Source organism: Gouania willdenowi, chromosome 7, assembly GCF_900634775.1.
Source record: "Gouania willdenowi chromosome 7, fGouWil2.1, whole genome shotgun sequence".
NCBI lineage: Eukaryota > Metazoa > Chordata > Actinopteri > Blenniiformes > Gobiesocidae > Gouania > Gouania willdenowi.
Window position 1 is genome coordinate 37,457,310 of NC_041050.1, and position 18,086 is coordinate 37,475,395.

The 18,086-nt window shown below is 40.0% G+C and overlaps 1 protein-coding gene across 1 annotated transcript; it reads left to right on the forward strand.

The window, feature by feature from the left end:
- The first annotated feature begins 235 nt into the window (after positions 1-235).
- On the forward strand, positions 236-7,067 carry LOC114467384 (UDP-GlcNAc:betaGal beta-1,3-N-acetylglucosaminyltransferase 7-like). The gene has a single exon (XM_028453621.1). The coding sequence runs from the start codon at positions 489-491 to the stop codon at positions 1,653-1,655; it is 1,167 nt and encodes a 388-aa protein (XP_028309422.1). The 5' UTR covers positions 236-488; the 3' UTR covers positions 1,656-7,067.
- Positions 7,068-18,086: the final 11,019 nt, after the last annotated feature.

Here is an 18,086-nt window from a genome sequence, read left to right on the forward strand (position 1 = left end):
AATATTTAAGTATACCAGAACAGCTTTTCATCATGTTCGTAATAGAAAAAACTTTTTTGTTGTATATTTTACAGCAATGTTTAGTGCCTCTGAATGTAAATAAATACATAAAAGTGTCCCTTGATTATTTGTGGTTGTGTATTGGCTCCGTCTGTTGTGTACTTCTCATAGAGCATAATTACAACCTGCAGCTGTGGAAGGAAACAGGTTTATCTTTCTTTCTTAGGCGTGGAGAGATTCTGGGCAGGTGGTGGTGAGACGAGTGTAGAATTGCAGTGTGTGTGCAGACAGCATTCAGAGCTGGAGCTTTGAGGTTCTCTAAAGGATCCAGTCACGGACACAAGAGGCCCTGGTTTAGCCTCTGCGTGTGCGTTTTTACACACGGAGCCTGTGGAAAATTGTGGAGACGGTGGAGTCCCGTTAGACGCACAGCAACGAAACACTATAAAAACTAAAGGTCCAGCATCAGAGGAACCACAGTGACAGCCATGGATCTTTATTTCAGAAGAATACAGCTCAGTTTGCTGAAGACCCTCCTGAGCCTCTCTTTGGTCTGTGCGTTTTTTCTCATAATCTACGAACTCAAAGTGTTGGAGAAAAAATATTTAAAGAAAACGACTTGGTGCGGCTCGGAATGCTTTTTATCCAAGAAAGAGGTGGTAAGGGTCACTTCAGAAAGCCCGAGGGCAAAGAAAGAGGTGGATGATTTCCCGCAGATATCAAACGGTTCGTGGGACGCGCAGGTTCTGAACTGCAGCGAGGACACATCGGTCAGAACCAAGGACTGGTTCCATCGCCTGGACTCCAGATTCCACCAGTTCATCCTGCACAGACACTGCAGATACTACCCCATGCTCATCAATCACCCGGAGAAGTGTACAGATGGAGAGGTGCACCTCCTCATGGTGGTCAAGTCCCTCATTGAGCAGCACGACCGGCGCGAGGCCGTGCGTAAAACCTGGGGCCAGGAACGAACTGTGGACGGCAGAAAAATCACAACGTTATTCCTTCTAGGAACCCCCAGCACTGGAAAAGACTCCAAAAACCTCCAGAAACTGATCCAGTCTGAGGATCTGATCTACAAGGACATCCTGCAGTGGGACTTCATGGACACGTTTTACAACCTGACCCTGAAGGAGGTCAACTTCCTCAAGTGGTTCAACATCTACTGTCCAAACGTGCAGTTCATCTTCAAAGGAGACGATGATGTGTTCGTGAACACCCACAACCTGCTGGAGCTCATCAGCTTCAAAAAGAAGCACCACAAAGAGGCCACTTTGTTCGTAGGGAACGCCAAGTTCAAAATCATTCCAATCAGAAACCGACAGAGTAAATACTACATCCCCAAAGACATGTACGATAAGCTCTACCCACCCTTCATTGCGGGTGGGGGGTTCGTGATGTCCTCCCAGCTGGCCAGGAGGCTCTTTGTGTCTTCTGAGGACCTAGAGCTGTTCCCCTTAGATGATGTGTTTTTGGGTATGTGTCTGCAGAAGCTCCACTTGGCCCCAGAGATGCACCCAGCCTTCAGAGCAGTCAGCAAAAGGGTGAGCCCGTGTGTATACAGGAAAATGATTGTGGTGCACAAATTCATTGGTCAGGAGCTTCTCGATATATGGCGCCTGGTCCATAATGAGGAGCTGGTTTGTGCTTAAAGGACCTCCATCTGAAGAAAAAACCACCAAATTTGGAACTTGTAGATTTTATTGATTGGGATCTGGAATCTATTGAGCCACACATTCACCCATTTCTCTGCATCATCAGACTTTTCTGAGTTTGGACACTTTATTTGTTACCCTGTTGGAACTCGGACAGTTTTTTAATTGAAACCACTACCACTCGGTTTCACGATAAGGAAACAGGTATGGAATCTGTTGTATGGTGTGTATTAATCATTCATTCATTATTCTGCAAAAGAAATGCTTATTTAACCATTACAGCTATTTGCCTGTTCTGACATGTCACACCTGTTTACAGCTTTTTGTAAAGACACAGCTGCAAAGTAAATATTGTTAAGTGATACCCACAATAGCACCTGTTTTCCACAGAAGGTGCTAGAACTATCACTTTTTGAAGAAGTCACACTTTACTTAACAGGAAGACAACGCCTTGTTATGTATCAAGTGTGAACCACAAACAACAACACCTAGTTTGGAAACCACCCTTTAACACCTGTTATGCCATCTGGACCATGACATCTGTGTGAACTTTTGTCCTATTTTTCTATTCGCTTAGGTGGTCAGATCATGCATTATGACATATGATCACGCCATGCTTCAGGCTATATATACCACTGATATATTGTGTTTGGGGGCTTCTCTTACACGAACATTCTAGTTGTTCATGAAACCCCCTTCTTTCTCTATCGGCTGATAGTTTAAGACTTTGATACTTTGAAACTTTTTTAATTGACTTTTATTTTTTGTAAACCTTTAATAAAAATTCATTAACTATTAAGAAGCCCACTTGATTAAATTAACCGCCTGAAAACACCCACATCTGAGACAGCACCTGGTTGGAGGACACACTTCTAGGCCTCTGGTAAGTGAGCCTGCCCTTGGTATCCTCTTCATAGGGGTGGGTTAACTCATGCTGTTGTGAAAAAGAGTTGTTTCCAGCTTTGACCTATATTGGATGGGTCTTAATATCAATCCCACAAAACTATAGCGAGACTACTCAGAGACCAAAAGTAGGATTGACTTCCAATAGGAGGAAGTACACTTAGTCCTTTTCTTTATTAGATAACAATAATAGAGGATAGGCAGCCAGCTTCGGTGACAAGGTAGAGGGGGAATTCTTGTACGAGTGCGACAGTTTTAGATCCCCTGCCGTTATAAAGTCCCGCGGGCTAAAGACAGAATCCAAGCTCATGTGTGCACAGGATTTTAACTCAAATCGAGTCCCAAAAGTGGGGTAATTCATGACTTCTGTCGCAGATATTGGATGTGTCACAGGATGATAAATGGGCATACAGTATTTTGCACAACTGGTTTGATTGTTTGTGTGTGTGCTTTTATTTTGAAGTGTTTTTACTGTTGTGCATTGCTGCGCTTTTTATTTCCTGTTTTAATCACTTGGAGCCTCACACCTGTGGCAGACTGTTTTAACCTGCTTTGATCCAATGAGCATAAAGGCTGGGGGCGGACAATTGACTGGACTGGACAGCGGTCTACAGAACGGAGAGGAACGGGTAACGCGAAGGCACCGGCTGGTTTGGTAAGAGAAGGAAAAGGAACACGGCAGGAGTAGCAGCCTCGGAAGCAGCAGCAGCAGCCTCCGGAGCAACGGCAGCAGCGCAGCCTCCGAAGCAGCAGCAGCGGCAGCAGCAGCAGCCTCCGAAGCAGGAGCAACAGCGGCGGCAGCGGGAGCGGGAGCGGCAGCAGCAGCAAGGCAGTGAAGTAGTAAAGCCAGAGTACGACGCCGATCACAGCAGGCGGGCAGAGTATCTCTGCCCCCGTGTGTAAGTACCGTCTTAGTACTCTTGCGGGATTGACTGCACTTGCTTGTAAACGATTTTGTGGAAGGGGACACCTCCCTGCCTCTGGCCTTTTGTCCCAGTGTAGGCTCCGCCATAGAAAAACTGAACTGTTATCGGGTGCTTTGGCTGGAGAGGCCAAGTTGCAGATTAATGTGCTAGATGCTAGAGAGAGGGACACAAGTGCTAAAATTTTTACATACCTTGAATCTCTGTATGGCGACAACACTTCAGTCGCTGCGCTTAGGTCTCGTTTTTTTGGTTGTGTCCAGAAACCTAATGAGTCTGTTAAATCTTTCACTCTTCGTTTAAGGGAACTGTATGGCAGGCTGCGGCGGCACAGCCCTGATGACGCACCCTCCGAAAGCAATCTGCAGGACCAAATGCTTCTGGGACTCAGAGAAGGACCATTATCTCAAACCCTCCGAACGTATGTACGCCGAAATCCTGAACTTGAGTTTGCTGCCATACACTGTGAGGCTCTGCTTCTGGAACAGGAGCAGTGTGGACAAGGAGGTATTAATACAACCTGCTTCGCTGCTATGGGTGAATCTTGGCAGTACGCACCGCCTACACCTAGCTGGAGGGAAGCCCTAAAACAAGAAATTCTGAATGACGTTAAGGACCAGATGAAAGGACTTGCTCAAGAAATCATAAAGGAAATAAAACCACTCATACAACACTGGGGGCTAGACCAGTCCCCTATGCACAACCGACCCAGACAAAGAATTCAAAGTAATCCCAATGAGTGGACTATGGATGGCAAACCTATATGCAGGCAGTGCAAACAAGCTGGCCATATGTCAAGATTTTGTAGAAATATCTCTAATGCACCGCCTTTAAACTAGCTCCCCCTGCTGCTGAGGCCCAAGCAGTAGGGACAGCCTCTGAAGCTAACCACCAGGGGGCCACCACTCAATTTGTTGGGTAGTGCCCTACCATTGACGTTCGTGTTGGCGGAGTGAAAATGACTGGGTTACTAGACACAGGCTCACAAGTTACACTAATTCAACAAAAAGTCATGGAACAATATTTCTCTCAAGTTGAAAAAGGTACATCCCCATTGGTGTTAACTCTTAAAGCTGCAAATGGCCTTAGCATACCATACTCTGGTTATGCAATAATGGATTTTGAGGTTAAAGGTGTAAAAATCCCAGAGAAAGGTGTCGTTATTGTGAAAGACAATTGCTCTACGCACCCACTGCTCATTGGAATGAATGTGATCGGTGCGTGTTGGGATGCTGTTTTTAAACATGAGAAGCCAGCTCTCTCCCCCCAGAAATGGAAATCCCAGCAGGCGTGGCGGGAAGCTTTTGCTGTGTGCCGGAGGACCATCGCAACACCACCGGGAGACGGGTTTTTGGGCTACGTTCGACCCGCAGACCATCGGTTGGTTCAGGTACCACCCAAAAGTGAGATGATTATGTGGGGCTGCGCATCCATGGGACCTTGGGGGTCTGACTATTATGCAGTTCTAGAGGCTATGCCTGAAGCGGACGCATGGGGAATAGCCAGAAACCTATCTGTTGTGCGCGGAGGGAGGGTCCCTGTTGGTATCTGTAACCCCCATTCGTACCCAGTCTCTATAGGACGCTATCAGAAGCTGGGCCGGTTATACCAAGTGGAGGAGGCTGATGTCCAGGGAACCCGTGACCTGAGCCTGACCATGGGCCCGGATGGTGTCGTGGAGGTTGGTGTAGTGGATACCCTGGGCTCCAGCAAAGAGGAACACACGGAGGAGGGGGTGAGCAAGCTCATTGACTGTCCGCATTTGACTGATCAACAACAGCTGGAGCTCAAGACCCCGCTTCAGAAGTGGAAGAAGGTGTTTGCTGCAGATGACGAGGATTTCGGGAGGACGGACTTGGATCAACATCGTATTCACACGGGCGATGCCCCTCCCATCAAAGAAAGGTACCGACCTTTACCACCTTTAATGTACAAAGAGATCAAGACCTTGCTTGCAGATATGCTGGAGAAAGGTGTGATACGTGAGAGCTGTAGTCCCTGGGCCGCTCCGATAGTCCTAGTCAGGAAAAAAGATGGTACCTGGAGGTTTTGTGTCGATTATAGGAGAATTAACTCCGTTACCCACAAGGCCAAGGCCCATATTACTGGTTTTTGTCTCGTCCTCCTGTAAACCCGCCGGGGCTGCCACCGAGCCCATGACGCTCAACTAGGTCGAACATTGGGCAGCCACCAGCTCGTTTTAGTCCAGGTGGGGACTAAGGTGACAGGGACTGCCACCCTTAAAGTAGGGGGGGATGTCACAGGATGATAAATGGGCATACAGTATTTTGCACAACTGGTTTGATTGTTTGTGTGTGTGCTTTTATTTTGAAGTGTTTTTACTGTTGTGCATTGCTGCGCTTTTTATTTCCTGTTTTAATCACTTGGACCCTCGCACCTGTGGCAGACTGTTTTAACCTGCTTTGATCCAATGAGCATAAAGGCTGGGGGCGGACAATTGACTGGACTGGACAGCGGTCTACGGAACGGAGAGGAACGGGTAACGGGAAGGCACCGGCTGGTTTTGTAAGAGAAGGAAAAGGAACACGGCAGGAGTAGCAGCCTCGGAAGCAGCAGCAGCAGCCTCCGGAGCAACGGCAGCAGCGCAGCCTCCGAAGCAGCAGCAACAGCGGCAGCAGCAGCAGCAGCAGCCTCCGAAGCAGCAGCAGCAGCGGCAGCAGCAGCAGCAGCAGCCTCTGAAGCAGGAGCAACAGCGGCGGCAGCGGGAGCGGGAGCGGCAGCAGCAGCGAGGCAGTGAAGTAGTGAAGCCAGAGTACGACGCCGATCACAGCAGGCGGGCAGAGTATCTCTGCCCCCGTGTGTAAGTACCGTCTTAGTACTCTTGCGGGATTGACTGCACTTGCTTGTAAACGATTTTGTGGAAGGGGACACCTCACTGCCTCTGGCCTTTTGTCCCAGTGTAGGCTCCGCCATAGAGAAAGTAGAGGAATGGGACTACAATCAAGCTCCGCCAGCCATCCCTCTTCCTCACCCTTTGGGATGAACTTTTAATGTCTTAAACCTTTTTTTTTTGCTGGCATCATCACCCACGGTGTTATTTTAGATTTTGCAATAAATGAATTATTAGACCTGTTAAACTGTATCTTTGGTTGATTACACTGCTTGCCTTGTTTAAATTATTCTAAGAGTTCCTAGCCTCTCTTAAAATACTAGGTGGCGTTGTCTCGAAAAGCGGCCATGACTTTACTTTTGTAAATCTTAGAAGATCTGTACTACATTGCACAACAAATATTTACTAATTCAGTTCTGGAAAAGCCTTAATTCGGTACATTAAAAAAGTGTGTGATTTAAGAAACTTCCAGTCTTGAATGCAAAATGAACATCACACAGCCAAATGTTTTACACTCCTGGTTTACATTGTCAGTTTTGTTGTGCCATACTCGTCTTAGCTCCACCTTTTTTAACACAATGTTATCATAGCCTATGTTGGTGCAGGTGTTTCTAACTACTTGACTCGTTGCTTTGATTCTTTTAATTGTGAATCTACTTTGGTGAACACGTGTTGTTCAATCATGTCATTTTCTAGATTGTAAAAGAGCAGATGATTAAAGTTTTATTAATATATTGTTTTACATTTATTTTTTTAATTGACTGATTTACAGGGGATGCTAAATAAACCTGAAATGGGATTTTAAAAACCACAAAAACTGACAGAAAAAGTGGTAAAAAGGGTTCAAAGTGTCAATATTGGAACAAGTAATTTAAACTGGAAAATAATGGGCATGGTAAATCATGAATGTGGTTAAGTTGGTTAAAAGTAAGCATGAAATATGGTGAAGAGTTTAAAATGAATAAAAATGGATCAACATATGCAACATTAGGTGAAGAAGTGGTGGAAAGGGTTTATAAATGTTAAAATGTCTTGAAAGTGGAAAAAAATGTGCAGTAAAGGCATTGCAATTTGATGTGGCAGAAATAGGAAAACGTAGCAAAAAATGCATTGAAAGGAGCAAAAATATCCACTGTTATCCAGAAGTTTTATTATTATATAATTATTATTATTTGTGTCATTATATAGTCATCATAAAGATGTATGTTAAGGCAAAATTATTAGTTATGCTAAATAATATATTTACTCATATATTTTAATCCTTAAGCCTTGGGTTGTAACTTTCCATTGTGTGTTATTTTCATGTCTTCAACTTTGCTTCTAGCTCTGGGTCAGGCCACCTCTTCAAAAGCACATGATGTCTTCCCAAAACAATACTGAAATCTCACAAGGTCGAGACGCACAGGCACCCTCTGCGTACGCACTCACATGCCTACACACACTCACATAGTCACACATACACACCCCATACACATCCATTCACACACACAAACACATAAACGCACACACCTCCACTCCCATGACAATCAGCAGATACCAAGAGAACTGGCTGTTTTGACTCAAGAAGAAACTGGCTTTTTTTCACCCTCTGTCCTCACCTCCTCCCTCTCTCTCTATCTTTATCTCCCGGGGGGAGGAGGGAGGGGGGACTGAGGGGGGATATACGTGATGGTTTAGAATAGTGTTTCACTCGATCATCGGACCTCCGCCCGGGCGGTCACTAATTTTGTCCATCTTTGTACTCTTTTTTACTTAGTTTAATAATAAACCTTTTTTATAAAATCATCAATGCCTCGCCTGGACTCCATCACTCAACCAGAGCAATAAATCATGTCTCCAAATGAGGTCAACCACAAATTTGCCGTGACATGTAAATCCTTGTTTTAATCAGAAATAAAATGCGATAAAAGTGACTAAAAACTGTGGAAAAGATGGTGAAATGGGATTTTAAAAAACCACAGAAATTGGTAAAAAGTTAAAACGGACAGAAAAAGTGGTAAAAAGGGTTTAAAGTGGCAGAAATGGGGGAGGGGGTTGGGGTAATGCAATATAAAAAGTAGGAACAATTGTTTTAAACTGGTAAATAGTGTACATGGCAGAATGGGAATCTACCAATAAAAGCAAGAAAGGTCTGTGTGTGTGAATGCGTGTGTGTGTGAAGCGAATATCTCCCCGACGCGTTATGAATTCGACCTGAAACTTTGTCAACGGATTCCAAATACCCCAAGACTGTGCATCTGTTATTTTCTAGTAAATTGGTTATTTCCAAATATTTATTTTTAATTTTATTTTGGCTTGACGGCACATTCATGTTCACCCAGATGTGAAGCCTATTCAGCTTTTTACCTCAGTAAGTGAGGGGGCGCTAGCGCACAATCTGTATCTTTTTCACTGCACAGCTCCTCACCAGAGCGAGAGTCACGTGTGCAGCCAGAGCCAATCGCTGCGCACACAGCCAAGCAGACACGGACTTTAAACACACACTGTGAGAGAGAGGAAGATAGTTTAGACCGGAGAGGGGGGAGGGGTGTCTGAGCAGCCGCGCTCACACTGATAGATTAGCAAAGCTCTCAAGTCTCACTGATTGAGTCTGATGTGAGTCACTGATGTGTGTGTGTGTGAGCCACGGAGTAGCGAGTCACACACACACACACGACAACAAAAATATTAAAATAACTCAAAATACAAAGCACTAAATATATATACACAAAATGACAACAGAAATTCAAAAAACTACACTAACTCCTGGTGCAGCCAGAACAACCTGGAGCTCAATGCTTTAAAGACAGTGGAGATGATAGCAGACTTCAGGAAGAACCCATCCCCCCTCACCCTCCTCACCCTGGGAGACTCAACAGTTTGCTCTGTGGAGTACTTCTGCTTCCTGGGGACCATCATCACTCAGGACCTCAAGTGGGAGCTGAACATCAGCTCACTCATCAGCAGAGGATGTACTTCCTGCGGCAGCTGAAGAAGTTCAGTCTGCCGACAAAGATGATGGTGAACTTCTACAGCTCCATCATCCAGTCCATCCTCTGCTCCTCCATCACCATCTGGTGATTCTGATTCTAAAAGATACAGAAATACACATAATGAGTCCAGAATTACAATGGCAATAAAAAACAATAATTATACAAAAAATGCACAAAAAGACAACTGAAAGATAAAAAAAATACGCAGAATGTAAAACAAAAAACTAAACAATATTTATACAAAAAGTACACAAAACAACAACAGAAAAGCACAAAAATATACAAAAAGGCTCCAAAAACACACAAAATGACTCCAAAATACATACCTTACAAAAAAGTACACCAAACAACAACAAAAATATAAAAAATTACTCAAAATATACAAAACTAAATATTTATACCAAAAATACACAATATGATAACAGAAAAGTGCAAAACTACAGGAAAAAGAATCACACTACAATTGCAACATAAAACAATAATTATACAAAAAAATGGAAAAAAAACAACAGAAACATACAAAAATATATATAATGACTTCAAAAAACATACAGAACAGAAAAATACACCAAACAAAATTATATAAAAATGAGTAAAAAAAACAAACACATTTATCATGTGCATGTCCCATAGAATTAAACCAGGAAAATCACACACGCTATTTTACTTTGCACCCGCAAATAAACCCCTTTATAACACTACAGAGTACAGAGTATGTACACCTCTTTGTACATCCAACCTTCAAACACATACTCATTTGACCATAATTGACAACTCCACCTAAGCCCCTCCCACTATATGAATACATACTTCCAACGGGCACTGTGCTAGTAATAAATCCCACTGTCAGTGACCTATTGTTATGGCTGATTACTGTGTAAGTTCACATATAACTGAAGTTGTTCTCACATGGCATGGACTTCATCATGCAAAACATAATAACAATAAATCTACTGTAGATAAAAGTGCAAAATATTTTCTCAAGATTTATTCATGAGGAAGCAATCAGAACTTTATTCATCCTGAAACAAAAAGGAACGTGAAGAACGTGATTGCGAAATTCTTTATGTTGACATAGATAAACCAGCCCATTGTTTAATGACAACTGCCACCTTGTAAAAACATCCCCCCAAACAGGTTATGCCTGGTTATGTTTGAGGACGCTCCACAGAAATGGAGGAATCTGAATGATGCCAAGCTGGCGTCATTGAGGGTTTTGAGAAACTCAAGAAGGCATCCAAGATGTCCACAGAAAACACTAATTATATTAGGATAATAGATTATAAATCTATAAATGGTTCTAAATTGGTCAATTCTAAACCAATTTTGTTGTATAACATATCAAATATAGGGTTTTTGAGGTCAAGGAATTAATTTATGATGGCCACGAGGTTGTAGGTGATCATTTTATTGAGTTATGGCTAGTTATAAACAATTTTGGTTCATTTTATGGTAGGAAATGTAAGTACATGAACACTACAACAAATTGTATATTTGATGTTATCTGTGATACATAATTGTAAATCCATCAGTAAAGTATCATCACGTTGATTAGTCGCCTTAATAATGGACTGGATTCTCTTCTTGCCTTGGACGCCATCTTGAATTTATTGTTTTTAAAGAAAATAATCCTGAGCGGTTGTTACGGTGAAATTTACGGTTACCTCGTCTTTGACTTGAAAACACACTCTGTGGTGATAAATGATGAAGACCAGACAGGAGAGATGATGAAGTATTAAAAAATGATTTAATCTAAACTAAATAAAAAAGTACAAAGCGGGATAGACAAAGCAGTGGTCTCCTCTGGCCAAAGGAGAGACTCAAAGAAGTAGGAGAAGAAGAAGAAGAACCCAAAAGTTCCTTTTACCCACATTTATACCCCACTGTCCCACCTCCCCCCTTCCACAGACAACAAAGAAGAGACCAGGGGGGGAAGGTCAGTCTGCCGGAGGTGACACCTTCGATGTCGGGGTGAAAGTTAGATGTGTGTGTGTGTGTGAGTGAGTGTGTGTGTATGTGTATATGATGTGTGTGTGTGTGTGTGTGTGTGTGTGTGTGTGTGTGTGTGTGTGTGTGTGTGTGTGTGTGTGTGTGTGTGTGTAATGGCTACCCCCAAGAAGAAGAAGAAGAAGAAGAGAAAACAGGCACAGAGTTAAAAAACAAATTATCCCCTTAATCATACACACATGACAAATATAAATGTATCATTAAACATTATTAGATAATTTGCTACGACACGGTAAACCAGCTTCATTGTTTGAAAATATTAGATCTGTAAACCAAACACACTCACATTCTACGAGGCGTGGTTCTAGTCATGATTTGGTTATTAATCAGCCTAAAACTAATTTAATACAAAATTCTGTCCTATTTAGATCATCTCAACTATGGAATAAACTGCCTAAAAAAATGAGAAATTCAAGACATTTGAATATATATATATATATATATATATATATAAAAAACACAAATCCTGTTGAACATGTGAGATAGAGACATGTATTGTTCCATTACAGTTTTCTATAATTGTATTTTATTCTGTTGTTGCTATTGTATATTTATTGTTAATATGTTGTTGCTTTTAATTGGGGACCCCAGGAAGACTAGCAACCACTGGAAGCTAATGGGGATCCAATAAACAATTTCTCAAAACCCTCAATTTAGGTTTTTTTTTTTTTTTTTTTTTTGAGCAGTTTTACAACAATCACATTAATCAGTTATAGAAGTTCAAAAAAGGAGTAGGCTGAGGCTAGAACACTTATATACTCCTACCCTATAATCAATGTAGTAAATATTTGCATTTCCCAGTGATACAGCGCTATACGGTCTGTATCCAAGATAAGAAATCAGAACAGCATTTTTGATTCCAGAGATTAAAAGCTTCAAAACAGCATCAAAGACAACAAAATGTACATATGGATTACTACTACTAATCCTCTCTGAGTTTAACATTACATAGACATCAGACCAAAATTCATCCTCAGTTTCCCATTTACAAAATATTGATGAAAGAAAAGAAAGAAAGAAAAAAATATCTGTACACTCGTGATCACCTTCTATGAAGAAGCAACGTAATAATATCCATAACTCGTTAAATTTCACAACAAAATTACTACTACAGAGTCCGGACTGGTGAAATTTACAGATCATTTATCAGATTTGATCAAAAACTGAACAGAAAAAAAACAGCAAACCTATAACAATTGTCTTGTTTCTGAAATGTGTTAAAGAAGCAGTGAGACAGTAATTAATGCCACTCCCTACTAATTAGTCACTGATAATGCCAGCTTGACATCATTCACATTTCAATTCTATGGAACTTCCTCTACCGTAATCAGTGGTATAACCTGCTTGTGGGGCGTTATTTTATGCTAGGTTTTCACTTGACAATCAGGCTTTGGCTTCACCTTCTTTGAAGCACTAATAAGGCAACAATAGCTGTGTTTCATCTCAACACCTGATGGCCCTAAAGCCAGATATGACCTTCCCTCTGCGTTGTGTTACATGGTGTGGACACACAAACTTCCTCAGAAAGCATTTTTTTCATAGTGCCATTAGACTTTTTGTGCTTTTTTGTATAATTTTAGTTTTTTGTTGCCATTGTAGTGTGATTCTGGAGTCATTTTGTGTATATTTGTAACTTTTTTGTGTAGTTTTGTGCTTTTCTGTTCTCATATTGTGTATTTTTTGTATAAATATTTAGTTTTTTTTACTCATTTTCATATGTTTGTTGTTGTTTGGTGTGTTTATCTGTAATGTATGTGTTTCGGAGTAATTTTGTGTATATTTACAGTTACTTTGTTGGTTGTCATTTCCGTGTGTTTCTGAAGTCATTTTGTATGTTTTTCTGCATTTCTGTTGTGCATATTGTTTAGTTTTTTTGTTTTATTTTACTCATAGTATATTTTTATATAAATACCTTTTGTGTGGTGAGGGCGTGTTTTGAGGTGTGTATCTGCGTGTGTGTCTCTCTCTCTTTCTCTTTCTATCTCTCTCTCTCTCTCAACGTTTTGGGACACAGACAATTACTGTCACATTACTCATCCGTCATGACTCAACTCTTCCAACCTCTTCCAACTTTAAAGCCCACAACTTTGCAACAGTAAGTGCTAGACGTCGGCAAATCCAGCCGAATTGTAGCAAATAAAACAACTAACCACATGGTAACAGTTGTTACACTTACATGTTCTACATTTACCAGTTAATGTGTTTGGAGGAGCTTTTACAGATAAAATCAATGAGGGTCGGCGGTGGATTTTAGTAGCGCGGCTTCGGGTTGTGTGTCGTACATTTTAGGGCCACATGGTGGAAAATGACAACAGCGTAAAATATGTACATTTTACTGCATTTAATAATGGTTATAACACGAGTATGAATGTCAATAACACGAAAATAGCACCAATAAACAGTCATTATCTTATAAGACTAGCTTAATGTCTGGAGGCTAACATTACTTAATGACTAGGATTAGTTGGTGTAGTGTAGAATAAACCCGTAGTGAAAAATAATCCTACATGTGAAAGCCACCCACAGGCACATGCGCACTAATAGCGTAGTAAATATTTACACGTATACGTAAAATATTTTGCTACCTTAATTTTTCCTACTTGATGAACCCTAATTCTAAAATCCCAAATCCCAAACATTGGATATGGGCCTCATATTATCACATATCACCATCAGAGCTGCCCCAGCCCTCGGGCTGGAACAACACTGTGGTTGGAGTAGTCGTAGGTGACTTCTGAAACCTCCATCCTCCACAAATAAAGACAGGAGTGGATTCGTCAACCGCAACAAGCCTTCCCACCTCTTTGGGCCTTCCCCGGAAAATAACCGGGAAGACTAATGTGTACCACAATCCCTCAGTGCGTGACAAATTAAGAGGCCTATACCAAACAAAACAACAGCCACCAAAAACCCGGATGACATTCATCACTGCCTCTACCTTTAGACCCTTGGCCTAACCCTAACATCTAACCCAGTCAAATATGAACCCTTACCCTAAACCCTGGTACAGAACCTAACTGCTACCGCCCCCACCCAATGGCCCTAAAATCAGCTGTTACCGCCTCCACTCAAATGACCCTGACCCCAACCTTAAAGGAGACATATTATGCTTTTAAATCCTTCCTTTTTACATATAAATCATACAGTTGTGGTCTATATAAAGCAGAACTGCAATGCTTGGGTCTGAATTCCTCATTATTATAGCTCCACCCCTTTTCTACCCCTTTTCTGATGTGCTTCTGAGAGCAACTCGTTTTGGTGCTGTCTCTTTAAATGCAAATGAGACACTTCATACCCCGCCCCCTCTCCAGGTTGCAGACGTGACACTCGGTTCAACTCCACCCTGTTCGGCCATTTTTGTAGTTTGATAGAAGAGATACGATTATCTAGTGGCACAGAAAATGTTTATTCACACGTTATTTACAAAATATCAACAATAGAAGACTTGTCCATCCAGCTTTACATGTTCCAGCCAGAGTCTGACCCGGCGGAGCGAGATGGAAATGAAGATGATGAACCTGCAGAACCCTAACAAGTAAGCTAACACAAGCACAGAGCTAACGCTAGCGCCAAGCTAATATCACGAAATGCATTTTAATACAGTCTTTTCAAAGACAAAAACGGCAAAATGAAATGACTAATGAAAACTTTAGACTTAAATTAAATCACGTAGGCCATATCATCGAGGATCTAAAACGAGCACACAGCGCTAACATATGAAGACGGTGCAACTGCTAATGCTAACAAAACAATGACAGGGACGTCTTATAATCACACTTTTTAGCGTTATTTACAGCTTACCGAAGTGCTCTGTTCATCGTCTCCAAAGATAGAAGGAATTGAACCCTCAATCAGACAAAGTCATTCTGTAAATCCTTCTTTATACTGGTGGAGGTTGATGAAGCAGTCATCATTGAAGTGCTTCACACACAAAAAAATGACCTTACCCACAGATGTGGTACATTTCTATAAAAAATAAAACTCAACCAGACACTTTGAAAAGGTTCTGATGCTGGGAGACAGCATCCTTGAGCTTGGACTACAAAATAAAAGCGAGAAATAAAAATGGCGGATTGCTCGAAGTGTTGGGCCTGGAGTCGATGTCCTAATTTGGCAGTTCTGCTGCAAATACTGTGATGTAATAGTTCAAAAAACGTAATAGAGAATAGAAAAATCGAAACAGGTTGAAAAATATGACCAAAACAGAATATAAAGATATCAATGGAGCACCTGAAGAGACTAACTTGAACTTTTCTGTACTTCTAAACACTCTAAATATACAACAAAATGCATTTAAGGGCTAAAAAAGTGGATTTAGCATGATGTGTCCCCTCTAAGGTAAAGCTGCCAAACTACATGTTGTTCAAATTATATCCTGGAGGTGGCGCCAAAAGCTCATTAAAATTAAAAAAAATATATATATATATTTTCGGGCTTTTTCCATCATGTTTTTCAGACTTTTTGTTTTGTTTTTCGATATTGATCATTCAGAAGCAGAAAAAACAGCACAAAAAACAGAAAAAAAAAACAATTCTGAAAAACAGAAGAAAAAAATGTGCGCAATGTGTTTCCGTTATGATATATATATATATATATATGAACATTTAAAAAAAAGTATTAAACTCTTGATGAGGACACTAAACTCAACTTCCAAGTTCTTCAAAAGCAAAAAACAACAACAAAAGGGGTACATTTAAGGAAAACGAAATATTACGAATTAACAAAGAAGGAACATTTGGGCTCCCGTATGAGTTGGGAGTTGAATTTATTTTCCAAATTTCTACTTTACTCTCGTTACAACTTTATTCTCGACATTTACCAAAATTATTTTCTCCATCAAAATTGGCCCTAATCCTCTTCCGTATACTTTCGCTATCATAAAACTGCTAATACAGATTTATGTTTACTCAAACTTTGAAACCTCTCAGATCGCGTTTCGGTTCCTTGTCTATCCAAAAATGTGTTTTTTTTTTTTTTTTTTTTAATCTCATAGTTTGTTGCATTATTATTATTATTATTATTATTATTATTATTATTATTATTATTATTATTATTATTATTATTATTTTGTAGCATTGTAAGTGTTTTTCCACATTGTGTTGATGTAAATATGTGAAACAGCGTCACTGTCACTTCTTGTTTGGGGTCTTTTAAGGTGAAGCTCTCAAACTACATGTTGTTCAGATTATATCCTGAAGGTGGCGCCAAAAGCTCATTAAAATGTCTTCTTCACCTGCTCACCAAAAACATGAACAGGAAACAAAAGCTCAAGGACAGTCTGTTAACATTTAGCCCTTTCGCTATCACATTATTATTAAATATTTAAGTATACCAGAACAGCTTTTTGCCATGTTTGTAAAAGAAAAAACTTTTGTTGTATATTTTACAGTAACGTTTAGTGCCTCTGAATGTAAAATAGTCTAAAATTAAATTGTGTAAACCATAATTTAGATAAATGTGGCATTATCTTTGAATAAGTAGGAGCAAACAATAATGAAATAAATTATACATAATTTAAAAAATAATGAATTCCTCCAGTACAATCAGGCCCTTCAGTCTCTTTTTTATTTACTGCAAAAATAACTTTTTTTTGGTGAAATATGTGCATGTTTCTAACCAATAAACTGAATGAGATCTATGTTCTATCACAAGGAGATGACTTGATTCAATTCTAATAAGAATATCATTTAAGTGAGAATTTTTGAGCAAAAGTTATTTTTCAATTAGTGGAAAAACTGTCATTTTGAGGTGTAATGAAATAGTTGGCTATGCATGATGAGATTTAACAATAGGAACCTCACTCTCCATGAGAAAATAATGCTCGAAAGTCAAATTGGTCTGCTATTAATTGTTTTGTTTTTTTTTTGTTTTTTTTGCAGTCATGATCACATTTTGTCACAAAAATCCAAGGGTGTTTGAAAAAAAATCGTTTCAGCAATATATTGCAAAATTTTTTTTTTTTTTTTTTTTTAAATTGCTCTAACATGCATAGCACGTAAACTCTCGGTCACTAGGTGTCATTGAACCACACCAGAACTGGTTAAACTACTTCACTCCTCAATGCATTTCAGCTGAAAGTTGATTGTACTTTATTTTCATAAAACATACTAAACACTGGACACTTTCATAGATAAATGTGGTTACTTTTTTTTTTTTTTGTCTTTTAAAGAACTGAACAGAATCAGAATCTGTTGCAGAAGCAAAAGCTAAACTTTTTTTTTTAACTATAATTTGACAGTTTGATAAACACATCACTTGTTTTTAATATTGGTACTAGAATTACAGTAAGTTACCATTTACTTGTTCTTGCAAGTTTTTTTAAAAATGAAATAAATGGTATTTCATACTATTTTGTACTTGTAAAGGTGAAAATTCTAATTATTGATATCACGACATATACTGTATTGTTTAGTATCGGGATATATCGTATGCTAGCATGCAAATCATTAATAGTGAACCGTATCTTTAGTAAGTGTCATGAGAAGTTTATCCAATATTAAAGGCTTGATTAGTGTGATATTGAGTCTCTTTTTTGTGTGTGTTAAACAAATGTTTGTGCTCTTGATGTAAACATTTATCATATATATTTGATTATTGATTATATTGATTAAAATAAAATAAAAAAAAAAGTGTCCCTTGAATAATTGTGGTTGTGTTTTGGCTGTTTGTTGAATTTCTCATGACAACCTGCAGTTGTGGAAGGAAACACGTTCATCCTTCTTTTTTTAGGGGTGGAGAGATTCTGGGCAGGTGGGGGTGAGACGGGGATAGA